Source organism: Myodes glareolus, chromosome 6 (genome assembly GCF_982192425.1).
Source record: "Myodes glareolus chromosome 6, mMyoGla1.1, whole genome shotgun sequence".
NCBI lineage: Eukaryota > Metazoa > Chordata > Mammalia > Rodentia > Cricetidae > Myodes > Myodes glareolus.
This window is the reverse complement of record NC_142031.1, coordinates 18,361,362-18,382,946: the sequence shown is the minus strand read 5'-3', so window position 1 is coordinate 18,382,946 and position 21,585 is coordinate 18,361,362. Positions and strand designations below refer to the sequence as shown.

The following is a 21,585-nucleotide window of genomic DNA, read 5'->3' as shown; positions in this document are numbered from 1 at the left end:
CTGAAGAGATGGCTCAGTGGGTTAAGGGCACTGGCAGCTCTTCCAGAGGACATGGGTTCAATTCCCATCACCCACAAGACAGCTCACAACTGTCTGTAACTCCAGTTCCAGGGGATATGATACCTTCATACCAATGCACATAAAATAAAGTTAAATAATATATATACATATATGTACATACACACACACACACACACACATATATATATAAAACAGAATCAGAGAGACATCATGGAGCCTCCAGAGACAGACATGCCAAATCTTTCCTCGTAAGCCACTGCCACGTGTCAATATATAGATTAATAGAAATGGGTTAAATTAATGTAAGAGTTAGCCAATAAGAAGCTAGAACTAGCCGGGTGGTAGCATGCCTTTAATCCCAGCAACCGAAGGCAGAGGCAGGCAGGTTCTCTGTGAGTTTGAGGCCAACATGGTATACAAAGCTAGTTCTAGGACAGGCTCCAAAGCTACAGAGAAAGCCTGCATCAAAAAAATAATAATAACAATAATAAGATTTAATGAATACAGTTTCTGTGTAGTTATTTTGGGGCTAAGCTAGACTGGTGGCCGGGATGAACAAGTGAACAAGCGGGCCCTCTACATGTAACAGGGTGCAAAGCTACAGAGAAACCCTGTCTCAAAAAACAAAAGCAAGCAAGCAAACAAACAAAAAGGAGAACAAGCCTAAGACAAGCTGAACTTCTCTATTTAATAGTACAGTCTCCTGCTGTGGTAAATGCTCTTGGAAGATTTGCCACTCATATTGGTTTAATAAAATGCTGATTGGTCAGTAACCAGGCAGGAAGTATAGCTGGGGGAAACAAACTAAGAGAATTCTGGGAAGAGGAGAGGCAGAGAGTCAGTTGCCACCCAGACATGGAGGAATGCTGCACTGATAAAAGGCACCAAGTCACGTGGCTAAACATAGGCTGATAGAAATGGGCTAAATTAAGAAGTCAGAGCTAGCTAGACTATGCCTAAACCATCAGCCAAATAGTATTGTAATTAATATTGTTCTGTGTGATTATTTGGGTCTAGGCATCTGGGAAACGAAAGAGCAGTCTCTGTCAACAAATGACACACAATGTGGGAGGTTTGGATACAGCTCTGGCCTGTGCCGGTGGCTAAAAAGCCTCAGGCAAACTTTTTTTTTTTTTTTAAATAAATTCATGCCCCAAAAGTTGAATGCCAAATAAAACATGATTAATAAAAACTCAGAGACTGGGGGGCTGGAGAGATGGCTCAGTGGTTAAGAGCACTGCCTGCCCTTCTAAAGGTCCTGAGTTCAATTCCCAGCAACGACACGGTGGCTCACAACCATCTGTAACGAGGTCTGGTGCCCTCTTCTGGCTGCAGGCATACACACAGACAAAATTATGTATACATTAAAAAAAAAACTCAGAGACTGAAATTGGGGTTCAACCTGAAGATCTGAAAAGCAAAGAGGCCAACCACTGGCTCTTTCCTTGACCTCAATCCGAAAATAGCAATCCTGCCTCCAGGAATCTCAGAACAAGACTGTGTCAGAGAGCTGTTTCCCGCCATTTTATACTCCTCTTCAGGGCTGGGATTAAAGGTGTGCACTCCTGGGATTAAAGGCATGCACCACACAGTTTCTATGATGACTAGTACGGCTACTGGGATTAAAGGTGTGTATTACCACTGCCTGGTCTGTAAAGCAGACCAGTGGGGCTGTTTTGCTGTCTGATCTTCATGCAAGCTTTATTTATCAAGATAACAAAGGAATGCCACTACAGTCTCCATGTCATTATTGTGGGCTGTGGTCCTGATGAGAAAGTACCATTATAGCTTTCCCCAGTAGCTCACGATTTGGAAGCTTGATTACGAGGTGACCTATATCTGGGCGGTGGTGGCGCACGCCTTTAATCCCAGCACTCGGGAGGCAGAGGCAGGAAGATCTCTGTGAGTTCGAGGCCAGCCTGGTCTACAAGAGTGAGTTCCAGGACAGGCTCCAAATCTACACAGAGAAACCCTGTCTCGAAAGACAAACAAACAAACAAAGAGGTGACCTATAGACTCTGGAGATGAAGTTGAATGGTGGAACTCTTGCCCGGCGTGAGTGAAACCCTGGGTTCCATCCCCACATTTCAGAAAAGAAAAAAAAGTGGCATAATTGGGTCATGAGAGTTCTTAGTCTGATAGGGAAAACTGGGAACACGTGTGGCTATGTAATGAGTACACGAAGTGGTCTAGGGATGTATCTGGATGGCACAGCACTTGCCTGGTGTGACTGAGGCCTGGGGTTTCTGTCCACAGCCCTGCAAAATCGATACATCCTGCAAGTTGTCACCCCCAGGACGCCCCTGTCTGCCTCCCAGTGCTGGGATTATAGGACTGCACTGTTGCATCTAGCTCTCCTCCACCCCAGCCTGTGTGCTCAAGTACTTTGCCCACCGTGCCATCTCCCCAACCCTGTACTTTTTGAGACAGGGTCTCACCAAGTTGCTCAGACAGGCCTGGCACTTGTTTGATAACCTTTGGCAGGCTTTAAGCTTTTGGTTCTCCTGCCTCGGCCTCCTGAGTGGGTCACTTGCCACCAGGCCTCAAGACTTGAGTTTGATCACTAGAATCCATAAGCTAAGAGGAGGGAACCGACACCAACAGGTTGCCCTCTGACCTCCACGTGCATGACTGCAGGCACCCCACCAAAAATAAATAGATGTAATTTTTTTTTTTTGAGACAGGGTTTCTCTGTGTAGCTTTTTTGGGACCCTGTCTTAGAACTCACTCTGTAGAACCGACTGGTCTTGAACTCGCAGAGATCTGCCTGCCTTTAATCCGAGTGATGGGATTAAAGGCATGTGCCACCGCCACTTGGCTAGGTGTAAAATTTTTAAACTTTAAAAAATGACAGAGTTGCCAAGTGGTGGTGGTGGCATGCCTTTAATCCCAGCACTCAGGAGGCAGAGGCAGGTGGATCTCGGTGAGTTCTAGGCCAGCCTGGTCTACAAAACCTAGTTCCAGGACAGGCTCCAAAGCTACAGCGAAACCCTGTCTCAAAAAACAAAACAAAGCAAAACAAAAGACAAAGTTTATAGAAAATAAAACTAAAAGGCAGCTGTGGGGCTGAGTAGGGCGGTCATCTCTCCGCTGAGAGAAGAGGCCCACAAGGGAATGGCAATTACAGAGACTTGGTTGGGCTCTCTTGCTACCCGGCGGCCGCGTGCTCCTACCTGTGACTACTGTGTTACTAAGTGTTCGCGCCCACATCTCTAGGGTAGTGTCTTCAATCACCCATGTACAGCTGAGGTCCAAGAAGAGACAGAATAGCTGACCAAAGTCACACCATTACTAAGGAGCACAGCTGGGTTGAACTGCAGCATGAATTCGAATGGATTTTAATAATAAAAACCAGGAGTCAGATATGGGGTGAATGCTGAAAGATCAGAGAAGCAGAGCAGCCGGCCACTAGTTCTTACCTCTGCTGAGTCCTCAGACCGAAGGGCCTTACATCCCCCCCCCCCAGCCACAGCACTTCCTGTCTCCACCTCCCTAGCGCTGGGATTAAAGGTGCTGGTTACCACTGCTTGGCTGTGTCTCTTTTAGATTGATTTCAGTCTCGTAGCCCAGGGAGGCCTTGAACTCACAGAAACCTGTCTGCCTCTGTGACCTGAGTGCTGAGATTAAAGTGTGCCACCTCTGCTTGGCCTCTATGACTAACTAGTGTGGCTAGCTCTATACTCTGATCTTCAGGCAAGCTTTATTTGTTAAAGCACAAAAAATATCACCTCACTGAACTCTGCACAGGGGTCCTGCAATGGGTAAGCCTACACTGTGCAGTCAAAGGAGCTTGTTTCCCCAAAGATCAAGAGACTGCTGGAGGCTGGAGAGATGGCTGAGCAGTTAAGAGCCCTGGCTGTTCTTCTATTGGACCTGGGTTCAATTCCCAGAACCCACATGGTAGCTCACAACTGTCTGTAACTTTAGTTCCTGGGGATCTGACACCTTCACACCAATGTACATATAATAAAGTTAAATAAACTATAAAAAAATTTCAAAACAAAGAAGAAAAAGCAGGTGCTGCTTTTGCAGAGGACTTGAATTTGGTTTCCAGAGCCCATGTCAGACAGCTAAGAGCTACCTGTAACTCCATCTCCAGGAAATATGACATCCTTTTCTGACCTCCACAGGGCACTACGCTTCTGTGCACAAAGCGGTATATGCAGATAGATACACAAACGCAATTAAAAAAAAATGTTTAAGGAGGAGGCAGCTAGTATAATACGAGATATCTCATGTAGAAAGAGGATGCATAATTCCTCCCTTCCTGGTGTGTGTGTGTGTGTGTGTGTGTGTATGATTTTTCTTATTTCATGTTTCTTCAGCCCGAAATCTCTAGTGAAAAAGGGACACAAGCGAGGAACGAGATTTTACCTGTGTACATATGCTGCCACCTAGTGGTTATGTTGCTGTATGACATGGTGTGGATTCTCTTCTGGCTGTGTTGTGAATAACCCTGGCCTTGCAGGTGAGAAAAAGCTGCTTCAGGAGCTGGGTCAAATTAAGTATCCAGGAGGAGCGCCACAGAAGACTGGTGGGTATCCCGAAGGGGAGGCTTGCAAGCTCCTGCAGTGAGTTAATTGACTCAGTTTATCAGCCCTAGCTCTGAGATGTTATCCTTGTCCTGAGAACCTCATAGTCGGTCAGATGTGGGGCAAGAAAGGCGTTCCCAGTGGCGCTCCTGTGCTCCAACCTTAGCCCTGGCACTTCCTGGGAATTTCACATCTCTGAACGTCAGCTTCTTTGGATGGGAAGTGTGACAAAATATTCTGCTTTGTGTAACTGCAGGACAGGTCAAAGACACAGACAATGGCCTGAATTCAATCCCTGGGACCCTCACAGTGGAAAGAGAAAACCAGCTCTTGCAAATTGTCCTCTGACATTCCAGAAAATCCACTAAGAAAAATCTAAAGTCAGCCTTAGGATCAGGCTGGGGGTTTGATACCAAAGTCAACTCATGGGAGTCAGCCTTGGCAGGGTCCTTCCTGGAGCCAGGTCCCCAGGCTTCTTGCTTTACAAGTAACTCGCCCCCTCTTAATTAGGTGTAGTTATTATTGTCCTCAATTGCAAAGAAATCAAAAGAGTGCCACCTCCAGGTCGCCAGGGTGCTCCTGCACGTATCAGAAGTGACTGGGGAACTGGCTAGAGGTTTCAAAGTGGTCTTGGAGGCCTCTGGGTCAGATCCTGGTGGCAGTCCTTTGTCACCTCTTTTCTACTCTGGGCCTACAGAGATGCCTGGAGAGAGAGTTACTTTGGGCCCACACTGTCCCTTATTTCCCCATCTATAGCTCCAGAGGTCACATGGAGCATCTGACACATCTGCCCAGCTTCCCTGCTGCTGGGGCTTCTGGGAGTTAATCCTCTAGGCAGAGAGCAGGGAGGGATTAGCACGGGAGAAATGAGGGTCACATCTGTCACCGCTGGGCATTTGGGTAAAGCCCAGGCAGAGAACCCAGGAGGACTCTCCTTTCTCTCAGAACCCTGTGAAAGGCCGAATTGTGGGGCCTATTGGATCCTTCCAGAAGTGGGTAAGATGTGAGACTCGGGGGGGCCTGGCAGATCGTTGTGGGACAGGCTGGGGAGGGGACTTGGAATTAAGTGCCTGGGTCTGTTGGGAGATTTGGGGTAGGTAAGGTGCCCACCTGCTCAGGTTTGTCTGAGATAGAAGGGTTTGGGGGAATGTGGGTCTTCCAGTATAAAGACCAGGACAGTTCTGGCCAATCGGGCAATGTGAGTTGACCTGGCCAGGGCTTCTGAGCTTGGGAAGGGTCCTCTTTCCCCTACATCCAGTTATTCTCTGTCCTCTCTTCTCCCAGGACCTTTTATTATTATTATTTTACATGTGTGTGAGTGTTTTGCCTACATGTGTGTTTGTATCTTGTGCATGCCTGGATGCAGGGAACTGTGGTTACAGCCTGGATGCAGGGAATTGAACCCAGGTTCTCTGGAGTAGCACCCCGTGATCTTAACCCCTGAGTCACCTCTCCGGCCCTCATCTCCCTACTGCTCCCACCTCCTTTTGCATTTGCTCCTCTTGTCTCCTGCCCACAGGTTCTCTTGGGCTACAGGCCTGAATCCTCAAGGATTTGGAATCTTCCATGCCTTAGAGAGGATGAAGACTCGGGTGAGGCTCAAACCAGAAATCATGCATCATCTTGGTCACCATCCTGGTTCCTCCCCAACCACCCGCTCAGTGACTCCACCCTCCTCCCCACCCTGGTTGGTTCACCTGCACCCCTCACCAGAGCCTCTGCCCTTGCCTGTTTCTCTGTGGAGCAAGCACAGCAGCTGTGAGGGCTGCGCCAACTCTTGTCAAACGACTCATTCACCGGCCCATATGCTTGCTGCACAGCCTTCTAGGGGCTTCTATCGCCTGAGCTCTCCAGAGGAGGGGCTCCAAGAGGTGAAGTAATTTGTCCAAAGCTGGAAGGCACAGAGCTGAAGTTAGGTCTGTTTACTGCCCTTCCCAGAGTGTTATGCAAGTGGTGTGCAGTCTGCCACTCTTTGAGTGGAGCTTACTCTGCTTAGCCCCGTGCCTTTGAGATTCATCCACATCACTGTATACATCAATACTCTATTATTAGCTGGGCGGTGGTGGCGCTCGCCTTTAATCCCAGCACTTGGTAGGCAGAGGCAGGTGGATCGTTGTGAGTTCGAGGCCAGCCTGGTCTACAAGAGCTAGTTCCAGGACAGGCTCCAAAACTACAGAGAAACCCTGTCTCAAAAACAAAACAAAACAAAACAAAACCTCTACTCTTTACATGTTTGTGTAACATTCCATTGCCTGGATGCCTGTACCATAATTTGATTTCTCATTCATCACTGAGAAGGGCATTTGGGTTGATCCAGGCCTGTGAAAATTTGTAAGTAGATAGGGAGCTGGCTGAGTCAGGAAAGTGTAAGCATGAGGACCCAAGTTCAATTCCCCAGTACGGCGTAAAAACTCCGGGGTACAGTGGTGTGCTCCTTCACTCCCAGTGTTGAGGAGGCAGAGACAGGTTGATCTTTGGAGTTCTCTTGCCAGCCAGCCTTGCCTAATCACTGAGCCTCATGTCCCACGGAGAAACCCTGCCTCAAAAAACAAGGTAGAGTACAATAAAGAAGATGCCTGACTTTGGCTTGTGACCTCTACATGTACAGGTACACACACAGAGGAAGCTTCAATAAAGAACGGCTTCTGTGTGGACCCCAAGCACTAGAGGTAAAAAAATAATTCTGAAGCCCACTGGGATTTCCAGATATAAAAATAAAGATGTGGCTGGGGCAACGGTGATATACGCCTTTAGTGCCAGGCAGGCGGACCTCTGAGTTCTAGGCCAGCCTGTTCTACAGAGCAAGTTCTAGGACGGCCAGGGCTACACAGAAAAGCCGTGAAAAACAAGCAGATGAAGAAAGACTCAATAGAGAATTCCATCCTCTCCTTCACACTGAAGAGCTCCCTCCCCCCATCCCGAGGGGTGCTGTCTAGGGTCTCAATGGATCCAGGAAGCAGGGCTAAGTTTGAACTGTCTTTTAACGTGCCGGCAAAGTTCAATGCTTTTTAATGTCAAAATGTTTCCCGAGAGGCAGGGAAATAACAGTTGCTGCTTGCATTGAGGTACGAGGATTAATTACACGGACCTGCTGATGTGTACGTTGGCTGTTACCGCTGCACCAGAATGGTCGAGTCAGCTAGCTAAGGGTCCAAGATGCTCTGTGCCCACAAGCGTCACAGGCAGCAGGCACTGTCTGGGTGGCAGCTCCGTGAGGGTGGAGATCCCTGATGCCTCACTCCAGGAACCTGGCACAGTGCCTGGTGCCTAGGGGCTGCTCAGGAAAAAGGTGTTGCTAGGACATGGACAAGGAAGAGACCAAGGAAGGTCAGATGCAAGCCACCTTGTCAGATACAAGGGTTGAGAACTGGGCAGAATGGATTTACTCTTGTTGTGTAATTTCCTGGGGAAACTCAAACAAACATCCATTCACCCCTGAAAAAGCACCAATGACAGACCGAAGAAATGATCCCACCCAAGTGAGCTTGTGGGGTCATGCACAGGAGTAGGGGTGTCCTAGGTTCATTCTGTTCACCGCAGAGGCTTTTCTACCTGTTTCGGAAGACTGGTACAGTGGTAGGATGTTATGAAGAGCCTTCTAGAACCACACTGAGTAGTACCCACATGCTGGAAGCTTCAGGCATGCCCGCTGGGGGCTCTATCCTAGGAACCTGGAGATGCAGAAGAGGCAGGTGCCCGGGAAGTAGGGTGTGACAAGGCCTGTGCTGTGCAAACCTCTGACATGTACTGAGTAACCAGTACACCAAAAAGGCTAAAGAAGAAAAAGGGGACAGGTGCCCCTGGCGTGGAGGATTCACCCATTAGGGAGGCTGGCAGTGGGAAAGGTGGGGAGGTATGCCATGGTTCTACACTTAGGAACTTCTATTTAAACTCCCAGGGTCACAGGTGAGGCAAGGTGGGGAAGACTTCCTAGAGGAGGCAGCATTTCAGTGGGGCTCAGGATATCTTAGGTGAGGCGAGGAGAGGCCAGGGCATCAGGGCCAGACAGGCGTGGAGAGTTGATGAGGCGCTTACCCTGGGGAGGCCCTCGGCTTCACGGGTGAAGGTACCCTCCTCTCCCTGCAGACCCTAGAGCCCATGACCTGTGCCTTTGCTTCCCCAGGCCTGCCACCAGCCTCGTCTCCTAAAAGGGAAAAAGAAATGGTTTTCGCGGGCCCTCATCGGCTTCCTCTTCCTGTTCTCAGTGGCCATGACTGGCTGCTTCCTGTGGCAGTACCATCTCCCCAAGCTGCAGACTGGTGAGTGAAGAAGCCACTTGCAGCCACCCCCAGGGCTTGGGTCCCTGTTGGGCCTGGAGCAGCCAAGGACGCGAGGGTGAATAGGGACAGTTAAGATTTAGACTCAGGAGCGGAGGCCTCTTCGCTCCAAGTCACACTGCTTATCTCTGGCCACAGGGCACTCTGCACGCGGTCAGGTTCTTTTAAACAAAACGAGAATCCTATTGTCATCAAGGTTTCAGAAGCCATCCAGCTTGGGGGTCAACTCAGGGTTCCCGAGATGCTCAAGCAGAGGCTGGTGAAATGGCTCAGTGGGTAAAGAAGGGCCCTTGCCAAATAAACTTGATGGCTTGAGTTCAATCCCCAGAACCCATGTGAAGGTTGAAGACGAGAATTGACTACGTAGATTTGTTTCTTTGACCTCCACATGCGTACACACGACATGCGTGTGTACTCCTGTGTGTGTGCCTCAGATGCATATACGAATTTAAAATTTTGATTTTAAAAATCCAAGTTGAAGGGCTGGAGAGATGACTCAGTGGTTAAGTGCTCTGGCTGCTCTTCCGGAGGTCCCGAGCTCTTCCCAGCAACCACATGGTAGATCACAACTATCTATAATGAGATCTGGTGCCCTCTTCTGGCCTGCGGGCATACATGCAAGCAGAACACTGTATCTATAATAAATAAATAAATCTTAAAAAAAAATTAAAGTTTAAACAGTGCTTCCCTTGCTCAGTGAGCTGACCTGGCCCTTACCCCTTCCAAAGACCTCCTTGTTCCTTCTAGGACTCCACAGGGGCAAGTCACAGATGGACACCACCCTGTTGCCATAGCATCCAGCACCCCAAGTCTCCGCTGTATCAGGGAGCATCTTCTCCCAGTCCTGTCACTCATATTGCCAACTTAGAGCTCAGCCGATGCCTGGGGCTCCCAGGGGCCCAAGAGCCTTCAGCAGACTCAACCCCTCTTACCAACTCCCCAGTATCTCCACCCCCGACCCCAGTCCTTTCTGGGGTAAATTCCTTTTCTTTTTTTTCTTTTTCTTTTTTCTTTTTTTCTTAATTCCTTTTCAAGGGACTTTGTGGTTGCTCAAGCAAACAGCCCACAGCTGGGTAAGCATTCAGGACCACTATTCTCAGACTACCAAGCCTTAATGGCCAGGTGCTATTATAAGTCAACAAAATGAATTCGTCGTGGGGAAACTTCAAGACATTTGAAGTGTGACCTGAGCTGTGTGAGCAGATCCAGTGGGTGCAAAGTCAGTGTCAACCTACTGCAAACTTTCCAGAGTCTGGGTAGACCAGATGGCTAACTGGATAAAGGTACTTGGTGGAAGAAGAGGAAATTCCTACAGGTTATCCTACTGATCTCTACACTCATGCTGGGGCAACCCCCAACCCTACCCCAATGTAGGCGCTTTCAGGCCCCACCCAGATTTGTTGACTCGATTATGTATTTTGAGGCTCCCCGGGGCCATCTGTGTGTAGGGCTACAGATGCCAGACCCACCCAGATCCCAAGGTGACAAAGCTAAGGCTCTGTTCAAGACTTCTACTCCAATGACAAAACCCGCACTATCTACTTAATTATCTGTCTAAGGAATAAACCACCCCAGGGGCTAGCAATGTAGCTTAGTGTCTGCCTACAGTGTACAAGGTCCTGGGGTCTCCTCAGCACCACAGGGGAATAAACAAACACACCAACATCACCAGCCGATTATTGATCATGGTTCTGAGAGCTGGTTGACAGTTCTACTGCTGGTCTAATCTGCTCTCGTCAGGGAAGAATGCAAGTCACTTGGGATTGGAACCTCCTTAGGATCTTGTGCTCTCGGGGATAATTTCTCAGATTTGTCCATGTGATGATGGCCACTACCTGGACAAGGACAGGAGAGACTCACCCCATGACCAGTGCCTGTATTCTGGGAACAGAATAAGCTGCCCCTACTGTTTCAGGCCTGAAGCCCCACTGGGGTTTCAAGCTCATGTAACCCAAGCATACAAAACTAGCAAGGTTTTTTTGGATGGGCAGAAGGATAGATGGACAGATGGATGGATGGATGGATGGATGGATGGATGGATGGGGCTTAGCCTGTCAGGAGGAAGGGAGGGTGGGGACTAGTAGCTAAGATCTGAAGGGGCTCAATCTATGACACTATGCCTTGGTCCTTGGTCCCTTGGCTGGCCCATGACTGAACATTTTCTGGGAAGGCTCCCACTGGTGGGAGGATGTCTCCCAAGGCACAGTTCTGACCTTTGCTGCAGCCTTCCTGTCTTCTAAGATGTCCCTTTGCCCTTGATCTGACCTCTTCTGTATTCACCTCCTGATTTGTCCTCTAGGTTCCTTGAAGCCAGAGGTGACCCCAGCCCCAGTGAAGATGTGTCCGCGTCACCCCGAGCTTGTGCCTCTGGCTCACCCCCTCCCGGTACTGAAGGAGGCATTGGAGAAGGTTAGTGATAGCCCAGGAGGTTATAGGTAAAGCTTGGCAGAGAAGGAATTGCTCTCCATGCTGTGGCATTTATCCATCCATCCATTCATTCACTCAGCATGCTTATATTTGTTAGTTTTTGGTTTTCAACATGTTTTCTCTGCATAACAGTGCTGGCTGTCCTGGAACTTGGCTTTGTCGATCAAGCTGGCCTTGAACTCCCAAGTATCCACCTGCCTCTGCCTCCTGAGTGTTGGGAATAAAGATGTGAGCTACCACAACCAGTTTTCAACACAAATTTGAGTGCCTGTTCTGTGCCTAGAATTCTGGTGCTAGGGAGGAAGAGGCAGGAGGATCATTGCAAGGTGGATGCCAGCCTGGGCTACACCAGAGCAGGGTAGGGACAAACTAACCCCTAGTCAGTCTGTTAGGTGAAGGAAGCAGTTAAGATAACACACATTTCTGACTAAGGGGCAAGAGTGAAAATTAGGAGCCTGGGGTTGGGGTGGCCCGTGCTTTTAGTCCCAGCACTTCAGGGGCAGAGGCAGTCAGATCTCTGAGTTCAAGGACAGTCTGGTCTACAGAGCAAATTCCAGGAAAGCCCAGTCTACACAGGAAAATCTTGTCTCAGGAGAATTAAAAAAAAAAAAGAGTGAAAATTAGTTTCTTAGTTTCTATTGCTGTGAAGAGACACCATGATCACAGCAACTCTTGTCAAGGAAAACATTCAGCTGGGTAGCTTACAGTTTCAGAGGTTTCGACCATTATCATTATGACTGGACATGTCGACATGCAGGCAGACATGGTAATGGAGAAGGAGCTGAGAGCGTAGGAGATACATCTTGATCTTCCAGGCACCAGGAAGTGGTCTGTGACATTGGGTGTGGCTTGAGCATATGAGACCTCAAAGCCCACCTTCACAGTGACATACTTCCTCCAACAAGGCCATATCTAATGCAACAAAGCCACACCTCCTATGAACTCCACTCCCTATGAATCTATGGATGTCAATTACATTCAAACTACCATAATTAGGAAAGTTTTAGGGACTGTGGGGCTGAGATGTGAGGTCCTGGAGGCTGGCAGGGCCCTGCAGGGCCAAAGTGGAGATTTGAACAGGTAGAGGATGTCCGATGACATATGTATGGTAGAGAAGTTGAAGGAGTGCACTCCAAACAGTGAGACCAACATATGGAAAGACCCAGGGGAAGTGGAGTGAGCATGGGGCACATAGAGAAGTCGGGAAAGATGAAATGGGAGAGTGACGGAGTCCATGTCACAGAGGCCACTGTAACGTGGTCAAGCGCACGCATGGGTGCACACACATACGCACACCAGGGCACAACTTGCGCCACTTCAGGCTGGCTCTCCTTGGTGTCAGTCAGTTTCTACTGTGTGGGCCACTCATCTTAGGAGAAGAGACACAAAGGGATCAGGGTCAAACATCTGGGCAGCTGTGCACTCTCTGATGACCAGGAAAGGGTACCAAGTTCACAGAAGTATATATCTATATATATTTTTGGTTATTTTTGTTTGTTTGAGACAGAGTTTCTCCGTGTAGCTTTGGAGCCTGTCTTGGAACTCACGCTGTAGCCCAGGCTGGCCTTGAATTCACAGATATCTGCCTGCCTCTGCCTCCCGAGTGCTGGGATTAAAGTCTGCCACGCGCTACCACGGCCTGGCCATATAAGTTTTATACTTAAAGCTAAACAGCAACTTTTCTAGTAGTGCCAATGACAGATTGCTTTTATTCCTGGACTGAATTGCTATTCTTATTCCCTGTTATAGAACAAGGGAAGGCAGCCCATCTCCAGACAAAGGGTCTCGGAAGACACTCTGACACAAACATACTTGGGTCCAAAATGGTGGCGGAGATGACTCCACTTCCACAGCAGCTCAAACAGCACACGACAATTTACTGATATAACTTATGTCACAGGGCCACAGGACTCAATGACAAAGCAGCCTCCTCCTGCTGAGCACTGGGGTGTCAACCAGGGCTATGCGATCCCTTTGTATACATGTCTAGGGAATCCCTGACTACATCGGTGAACTGAGCGCCCCCCCCAAGACTGCTTAGGGCATGTGTCTAGGGAGAAGGAACTTAGCATGGGGCAGGAAAAGCCACGGGGCAAGGTGTCTGGTAACTGATTAAGTAGAGGGGTTGGAAAGATGGCTCAATGGTTTGTGCGAATATGAGGACCAGAGTTCAGGCACTCCACATGGGTGTAAAGGCTGGGTACGTGTGGCCTTCCTGAATCTCAGCGCTTGGGTGGAGAGAGGATTCCCTTAGAGCAAGATGGCTAGCCAGACTAATTGAGCTGGCAAGTTCTGGGTTCAAGTGAGAGACCCTGATACGATACATAAAGGTGAAGGGTGTTTTAGACATCCAGAGTCAGCTTCCGGCTTCTATGTCACGTGCACACATGAGCACCCCTCTCGTGAACAGAAATACAGACACATGCCAACCACACGCACACCCCCAAATCCTTTAGGGAGCCCTATGTCTAAAATCGGTGGGAGGGAAGCTGATGAGAGAGTTAGCCCTCACAGGGCATGGTACTGGAGTTGCGAGGTCTGGAGCTTCCGAGGGTACAGCTGTGGCAACAGGTGGGTGTGCTGAGACAGGGGCCTTAGCTGTCACTCTACCCACCTTCTGAGCTCCTATTCTTCTTCCGCCAGGTGGATGGGATTCTGCGCAAGGCGATGTTGGCCCCAGGCCTTGCTGCCATGTCTGCCCTTGTTGTCCACAACGACACTGTGCTCTGGACTGGCAACTTTGGGAAGAAGAACGGCTCGGATCCAAATTCTGGGACCCCTAATGAGTATACGATATACCGGTTAGTGGGGTGACCTCCGGGGTCTCAGAGGGGATGTGGAGGATGGCGAGCCGAGCAGAGATAGGAGGCGGGGACATTCAAGAGAACAGTGGCTGGGGTCCCAGCTGCCAGGGCCTGTGGCTCAGTCCTGATGACTCCATAGGAGACAGTGGTCCAGAGGAAGCCAGGAAGTCCAAGTGCCCAGTGCCATACCACAGGGACCACAGGCACAGGCACAGGAAAGAAGTCCATCTCCTCGCCTCTCAGTGTGCCACCAGGAGCGATAGCAGCTCCCAGGCCTGTGAGTCAGTATCACTGGCCCAGCTGGAAGCAGCTGGAGACACTTGGCGGCGTGCCCAGAGCCTCTCCTTTCATGTGCTGTCTGCAGAGTCCTCAAAGCTATAACAATGGATACATTTGATCCCAGGGATGCTGTGGGGACTTCAGGGGCCTGATGGGATTTAGTCTCACACCGCACCTTTGTGGTGCCAGACACAGGGCCCAGAGTTCTATTTATCTTGCTTACTATGTCCTCGTCACCTTTTGGCCATGCTGAGTGCTCTGTGAGCGTGTGTACTCGCACACTCACACACATGCACACTCACACATACATGTACATACTCACACACATGCATGCGTATGTGTGCACACACATATCTCACCCCCCATTTTACCACACGGAACCAACAGTCAAACTCTCAGAAAGGTCTAGTAACTTGCCCAAGGCCACATAGTCAGTGAGAGATAGGATTCACCAAATCCAGGTCAGGCCCCTGGTACAAGTGGGCCTTGATAAAAGGCCTAGCATGGGGCAGGCGCTGAACGGTCCATTCTATCTCAGCTTCTGGTACACTCTACGCATCCCAAGGCTCTCTCCAGAGGCTGGGCCCAGGGTGGGGAGTAGGTCGGGAGGGTGACAGGTTGCCCTCCGTACTCCTGTCCCCCAATACAGGATTGCCAGCATCTCCAAGATCTTCCCTGTGCTTATGCTGTACCGCCTGTGGGAGGAGGGCATCGTGGCCTCCCTGGACGACCCTCTGGAACGCTATGCCAGCACTTTCTCCATCAACAACCCGCTGGGCAAAGCCCGAGACCCTGAACCACAGGACCCAGAGGGGAAATCTGAAGAGATGGGCTCCCTCCTAAGGCCTTCTTCTGTCACTCTCCGGAGGATGGCCAGTCAGCTGTCAGGTGAGCCTCAGAATTGCCCAGCTGAGCCAATCCACATCTGAGGGCCTTAGGGGGCAGGCACAGGACACAGATTACCATCCATTAGGACTCTGCTCTGGTTCCTGAATGGCCATGGGTGGTAGCCATGGTAGGAAGAGCCATGGATAGTTTCTAACTTGTATTAGAAATGTGTGTTTGTGCATGAGTGTATGCCATATGTGTGTGTGTGTGTGTGTGTGTGTGTGTGTGTGTGTCCATAGAGGTATGCATGCACTAGACCCTCCCCAGCTGGAGCTACCGGTGAGTGCCGTGAGGTGAACTTGGGTCTTTGGGAAGAGCGGCTTTAACTGTTATCTCTCCAGCACTGGGACTTACTTTATTTGAGACAGGGCCTCCTGTAGCCCAGGCTGGCTCCAAATTTGCTGTGTGGCTCAGGGTGACCCTGAACTTCTGGTCCTTCTTTCTCTACCTCCTGAGTGCTAAGATTACAGGCATGTGCCACTCCGTTTTGGATGTATGTCATTGGGGGAGGGAACTCAGAGCTTCACACGTGCCAAGCTAGCATTGCACCAGTTGAGCTCCGTCCCTGGCCCAAACCTGGGAATACTGATCAGGCAGAGAAAAGCCCACGGACAAATGAGCTGGGATCTGTGTATCATGCCAATGGCAAGGCAACAAATGAAAACTGGTAGGGAGCTCTACAGTGAGGACCTAGACTCCCTGAACACACACATAAGGGACACATGGAAAGCCACAGCCCACAGGGGACAGAGGGGGAGGACAGGGAAAGACTGACATGGCACAGAAAAGGCTGTGGAGTATTTAATGATGCCAACCCTCGTTCACCGAAACACACACACAACTTAAAACCACACGGAGACACACTGTTCGCGTCAGACTGGCAAGATCGAAATAGTGGGTGCACTGATCGGGGAAACCATGGAGATGGTGTCCTCGTCCACCACAGTGGAGGGAATTTAAACTGACTTAAATTTAGCCCCCCCCCCTTGCTGGCTAGTGTTTTGTCAACTTGACACAAGCTAAAGTCATCCGAGAGAAGCGAACCTTGATTAAGAAAATGCTGCCATTAGATCTGGTTGTAGACAAGCGTACAGGGCATTTTCTTAATAGTGACTGAAGTGGGAAGGCCCAGCCCATTGTGGGGGATGTCACTCCTAGGCGGGTGTGGTCCTGGGTTCTATAAGAGCTGAGCAAGCCAAAGGGAGAAAGCCAGTAGGTAGCACTCCTCCATGGCCTCTGCATCAGCTCCAGCCTCCAGGTTCCTGCCCTATTTTAGATCCTGCCTTGGCTTCCCTTGAATTGTGATAAGTAAGTCAAATAAACCCTTTCCTCCCCAAGTTGCTTTGGTCATGGTGTTTCATCACAGCAACAAAAACCCTAACTAACCCCCCCCAATAAACAGACAAACAAATGACTCAAATCTGTATGAAGGAAAATTCAAATATTGATCACAACAGTGCTCTGTCTTTCTGAGTTAGTGTCTCAAGTAGCCCACACTTGACACTTGAGAGTGTGGGGTTCCTCACACTCTCTAGGTAGCTGAAGAGGACCTTGAACTCCTGATCCTCCTGCCTCCAGCTCCTGAGGGCTGCCACCACCCCAGTCTGTCACCAGTAAATTAGGCTGGGGGTCAACAGTACAGTGTGCACTTGGCATGTGAAAAGCCCTGGGTGGAGGCCCAGCAACAAAGGGGAAAAAAAAGAGCATACATTCCCTTGGACTGAGAAATTCCACTTCTAGAAAATTCTGCTGCAGATGCAGTCACCCCATGTAGCATATTCACTGAATAGTGTTTACAGTAATGAGGGGAGCCAGTGGGAAGATACGTGTAGACCAGCACTTCCAAGATGGAGGCAGGAGGATCAGGAGGTCAAGGTCACCCTGGGCTCTCATGAGACCCTCTCAAAACACAAAAACCAAAACAAGAAGAAATGACCTACATGTTCGTCACTAGGGGAATGCAATCAAATACAATAGCTCTAAACCAGTGGTTCTCAACCTTCCTAATGCTGCGAGCTTTAAAAATAGTTCCTCACATTGTGGTGATACCCCCCCACTAAAATTATTTTCGTTGCTACTTCGTAACTGTAATTTTGCTACTGAATGGTGTCTCAGTTCCTAAAAACATTCGGAAATATGTGTTTCCTGATGCTGTCGACCCACAGGTTGAGAACCACTGCTCTAAATGACGTTCTTTGTTTACTGATATAAGTAGGAGAAAAGTTCATGTATTATGTGCTGCTACAGAAATAAAGATAAAAGTTACGTAAAGACTATACAAACATGCCAATTATAAAAACATGTTTATGTATGAGGCATGTACAATACATATGATTATATACCATGCTATGTATGATATGAATATTAATTTCTTTTTACATTTTTTTGTCCGTGTGTGTAGTGTGGTAGCGTGCACACCATGGCATTTGTGTGGATGTCAGAGGACAATTTACAGGAGTTTGTTGCCTCAGGACCGCCACAGGGGTCCTGGGGATTGAACTCAAGGAGTCAGGCTTGGAGGCAGGCGCCTTTACCGGATAAGCCATCCTGCCAGCCCTAAATATTAAATATTTCAGGTTGTATTAAATGCCTTTGGAAGGCCTGGTCTTGGTGGCACCTGCCTGCAATCCCGGCACATGGGAGAGCGGAGAGAAGAAAGAAATGAAAACAGTTTGCTTCCAGGAAGGGGAAATCATGGCCTGCTGGGGTGGGAGGGTAGGGGAGGCTTGTGAGAAAAGGTGATTTGGTGGTGGTCTAGAGATGGGACTTCCCTAGCAAAGCACAGGTCCTGCAGGCCTGACCACTGCTCTTCCCTAGGGCTTCCCCGAAGGCTGCGGGGCACTTCGCTGTTGTGGAGGGGGAGCACCCAGGAGGCTCTGAACCTGCTCAGGGATGACGTGCTGGTGGCTGACCCAGGAAGCAGGTGAGGAGTGTGCCCTGAAGTCCAGCTACACTTGAGGAAGTGTTTCTCCCAGATGGTTAGAGTCTGCCGGGATCTGGGAATCACTAAATAAAGTTCATCTTACAGCCAGAAATAGAGTACATCCTACTGAGGGCCCCACGGGCAGGCACAGCGAGGCCTGGAAGAGCTGGGCCCAGAACCCAGGTCTGTTCCAGTCTCCAGGTCCCTCAGCAACTGAAGTGTTTAATAAGCATCTGCTCTGGGGATGGCGTGGTTGTGCACATTTGTCATCCCAACACTCGGGAAACTAAGGCAGGAGGATGGAGAGATGGAGGCCAGCTTGGGCTGCACAATTGAAATTGTTTAAAAAAAAAAAAAACGAACAGGACACAAAAAGCAATTAGGGCAACTACTCCACCCAGAATCTGCTAAGCGCTGGATATACCAGCAAACATTTAACCAAGGCCCCTTGCTTCAGTTTACACTGATGAGGGAGACACAGTGAAGAAATAAACGACACAAATACAGATTTTGCCACGATGGATGATGGTATGCAGATAAAAGTCTGACAGTTGAACAAGAAGTGTAGTTTTGAGAGCTTGAGGGTGGGGGTGGAGGACGGACAACATACATATGTCAGACAGAGGCTGCTGGCACTCCTCTGACACACTGAGCCAGATTTTCCTCTGCTTCTCCAAATACTGAAGGTCATGTGTTCTTTCCCTCCTGGCGCCACCACACTGTCCTGGAGATCATATCCTGGACCCCGCCCCGATGCCCCTTTGTCTCCCTCCAGATGCCACTACAGCACCCTGGCCTTCTCGCTTCTGGCCCATGTGCTCGCTGCTCACACGGCGCAGGGCAACTATGAACGCTGGGTATCTGAGCAGGTGCTGGAACCGCTGGGGATGAGCGACACTAGCTTTACACTGACTGGAGCTGTGCGCTCTCGCCTGGCTGCTGGCTTCTATGGCAGCGGCCGGTCTGCGCCACTCTACGATCTGGGCTGGTACAGGCCATCGGGCCAGATGTACTCGACGGCTGCAGACCTGGCCAGGCTGGCGGTTGCGCTACTGGGCGCAGGGCCCCGACGGCTGCTGCGGCCAGACAGCCTGGCCACGCTGCTGTCACCGCTGCGCGCCTGTGCCCAGGGCTACTTCGCTCGCGAAACTGGTACACCCTGGGAGTTCCACGAGCAGCGCGGATACCGAGTGGCGCGCAAGGACGGCGACTTGGACGGCTACGCCGCCAGCCTGGCGCTCGTGCCACCGCTGCGCTTAGGGTTTGTGTTGCTGCTGGCGGGGCCGCGCCCACCCACGCGTGACCTGGTGGCTGACGCCCTGGACGCGCTACTGCCTGCTCTGGAGCACGCTTTGCGCGATGCTGAGCGCGTCCCTGCGCCCCCGCCCAGCGCGCGCCCGTTTGCCGGCTTCTTTACCTTTGCTAACCGCACTTTCTACGAGGTGCGCGCTGCGGGGCCGCGTGGCGAGCTGCGCTTGCGTCAGTTTGGGCCACGCGTGGAGGCGCTCGTGCCCGCCGCCTTCCGATCGCTCGCTCTGCGCCACGTGCGCGGCCGCATCTTCCAGCTGCACGTGGCACGTGAGTTCCCGTGCACGCTGCCGCTCGCAGACGCCTGGCTGTCTCTGGAGGCGCAGCACGGCCAGCTGGTGCGTTTCTATCCACTGGACCGCCACGGGCTGGCGCCAGGCTTCGACGTGCCCGGACTCAACACTTATGGAGTGCTGCGCTTGCAGCGCAGGCCGGTGTTCAGCTCCCAGTGAGCTGGCGATCCCTGCGCGCGCCCTAGCGCAGCTCCCACCCATGCCTTTGCACTGCTCATGCATGCAACCATCCCCATACCTCCAGCCCGTCCATACCATCCTGATGCTCTCCTCTTACCTGTAGCCTCCTCCTGCAACCTCCCCCTCTAGCCTCTTGCTTACAGCCATTCTCCCTGACATTGCCTGCCTCCCTCTCACCTTCCGCCACTGCAGCCTTGCCATACCTGCAGCCTCCCTTCAGCCTCTCTTCCCTGAAGCCTCCGCTGCATGGGTTTGTCCAGCTCCAACCTTGCCCTTCCTCCAGCTTCCCACCCGAGGTTGGCAGGGAGGCCCACCAGAAAACACAATAGTTGACAAAGTGGTGTGTGTGTGGGTCTTCCTTGGACCACAGCTGGTTTCAAACGGCCCTTATTCACCTGGGAGGAGGAGTTATACAAGAATTTACAGTGAGCATTTAAACATGTAAGCATTGCTCCTCCACAGTGATACAAGTCAGCACTTGGGAGAATCAGGAGTTCGAGGCCAGCCTGGACTGCAGGAGACTGTTCAGACAATCAAACAAATTCTGAAATATTATTTTTGTGTCTTTTGAAACAAAGACAAAATACCGGGACCAGTGCTGCCTTTTAAAAACAGCTTTTTCCTTCTGGGCTGGGAATGTAGCTCAGAAGGTAGAGCGCTTGTGTAAGACTGCTTAAACACGGTATGGTAGCACATACCTGTAACTCCACTGTTGGGGAGGTGGAGGTAGGAGGATCAGGAGGTCCAGGCCAGTCTGAGCCACATGAGATGCTGTTTAAAAGAACAACAGGTTTTTGTTTTGTTGTTTTCGAGACAGGGTTTCTCTGCAGCTTTGGAGCCTGTCCTGGAACTAGCTCTTGTAGACCAGGCTGGTCTTGAACTCACAGGGATCCGCCTGCCTCTGCCTCCCAAGTGCTGGGATTAAAGGCGTGCGCCACTACCGCCCAGCTTTGTTTTTGTTTTTAATTGAGTTACAATTTGCCTAATATTAAAGGCACCATCAGGTGCAGTTTATATATTCATTTAATGGGGCTGCAAATAGAACCCAGGACATTGCATACTAGGCAAGTGCCCTACCAACTGAACTACATCCCCAGCCTGAGTTTAAACGATTTAGAAAAATCTTTATACCCGTCACCACAATCAAGGTCCGTGAGATTTCCATCACCCCCAAAGCACCACCCCTGCTATTCCTTTGCAGTCACCTCCCTCTCTCTCCCCCTCCCCCAGCCCCAGGCAACCACAGGATGGTCTCCTGTCATTTTAGATTAGTTTCGCCTGCTCCTGAGTGTGGTGTGAATGGGATCACACCGTAGAGGTTGTGTGTGCATCTCCTTGGGCTCAGTGTGCTGTTTTTGAGGTCTGAGTCTTCATGTGCATCTGTAGTTCACTGCTTTTTATTCCACGGCATGGCGGTGCCATTTCATCCCTTCCTCCGCTGATGGACATTTGGGTTGTTAGGGAAAGACGTTGTGTGCAAGTTCTCCTGTGTGCATAGGCTTTCATTGGCTTGGGTAAGTTTCTAGATGTGACTGCCAGGCAGTCTTCCAAAAGCTTGGTGCCATGTTCTATCCCCGCATGGAAATGTGTGGTGGTTCTGTTGCCCACGTATGTGGCAACACTTGGCTCTGTAAGTCTTTTTAATTTTAGCCA

At 50.3% G+C, this 21,585-nt stretch overlaps 1 protein-coding gene across 1 annotated transcript; it reads left to right on the top strand.

Moving 5' to 3' along the window:
- Positions 1-6,133: 6,133 nt before the first annotated feature.
- On the top strand, positions 6,134-19,911 carry Lactbl1 (lactamase beta like 1). Its single transcript, XM_048443125.3, has 7 exons — positions 6,134-6,145; positions 8,677-8,812; positions 11,130-11,239; positions 13,901-14,058; positions 14,990-15,228; positions 18,046-18,151; positions 18,927-19,911. The coding sequence occupies exons 1-7, from the start codon at positions 6,134-6,136 to the stop codon at positions 19,909-19,911; spliced, it is 1,746 nt and encodes a 581-aa protein (XP_048299082.1).
- Positions 19,912-21,585: the final 1,674 nt, after the last annotated feature.

Bases quoted from the DNA above. Each gene is read 5' to 3' on its own strand.
- Lactbl1 (XM_048443125.3), top strand. The intron at 8,813-11,129 runs GTGAGTGAAGAA...TTTGTCCTCTAG, and splicing joins TCTCCCCAAGCTGCAGACTG to GTTCCTTGAAGCCAGAGGTG. The intron at 18,152-18,926 runs GTGAGGAGTGTG...GTCTCCCTCCAG, and splicing joins GTGGCTGACCCAGGAAGCAG to ATGCCACTACAGCACCCTGG.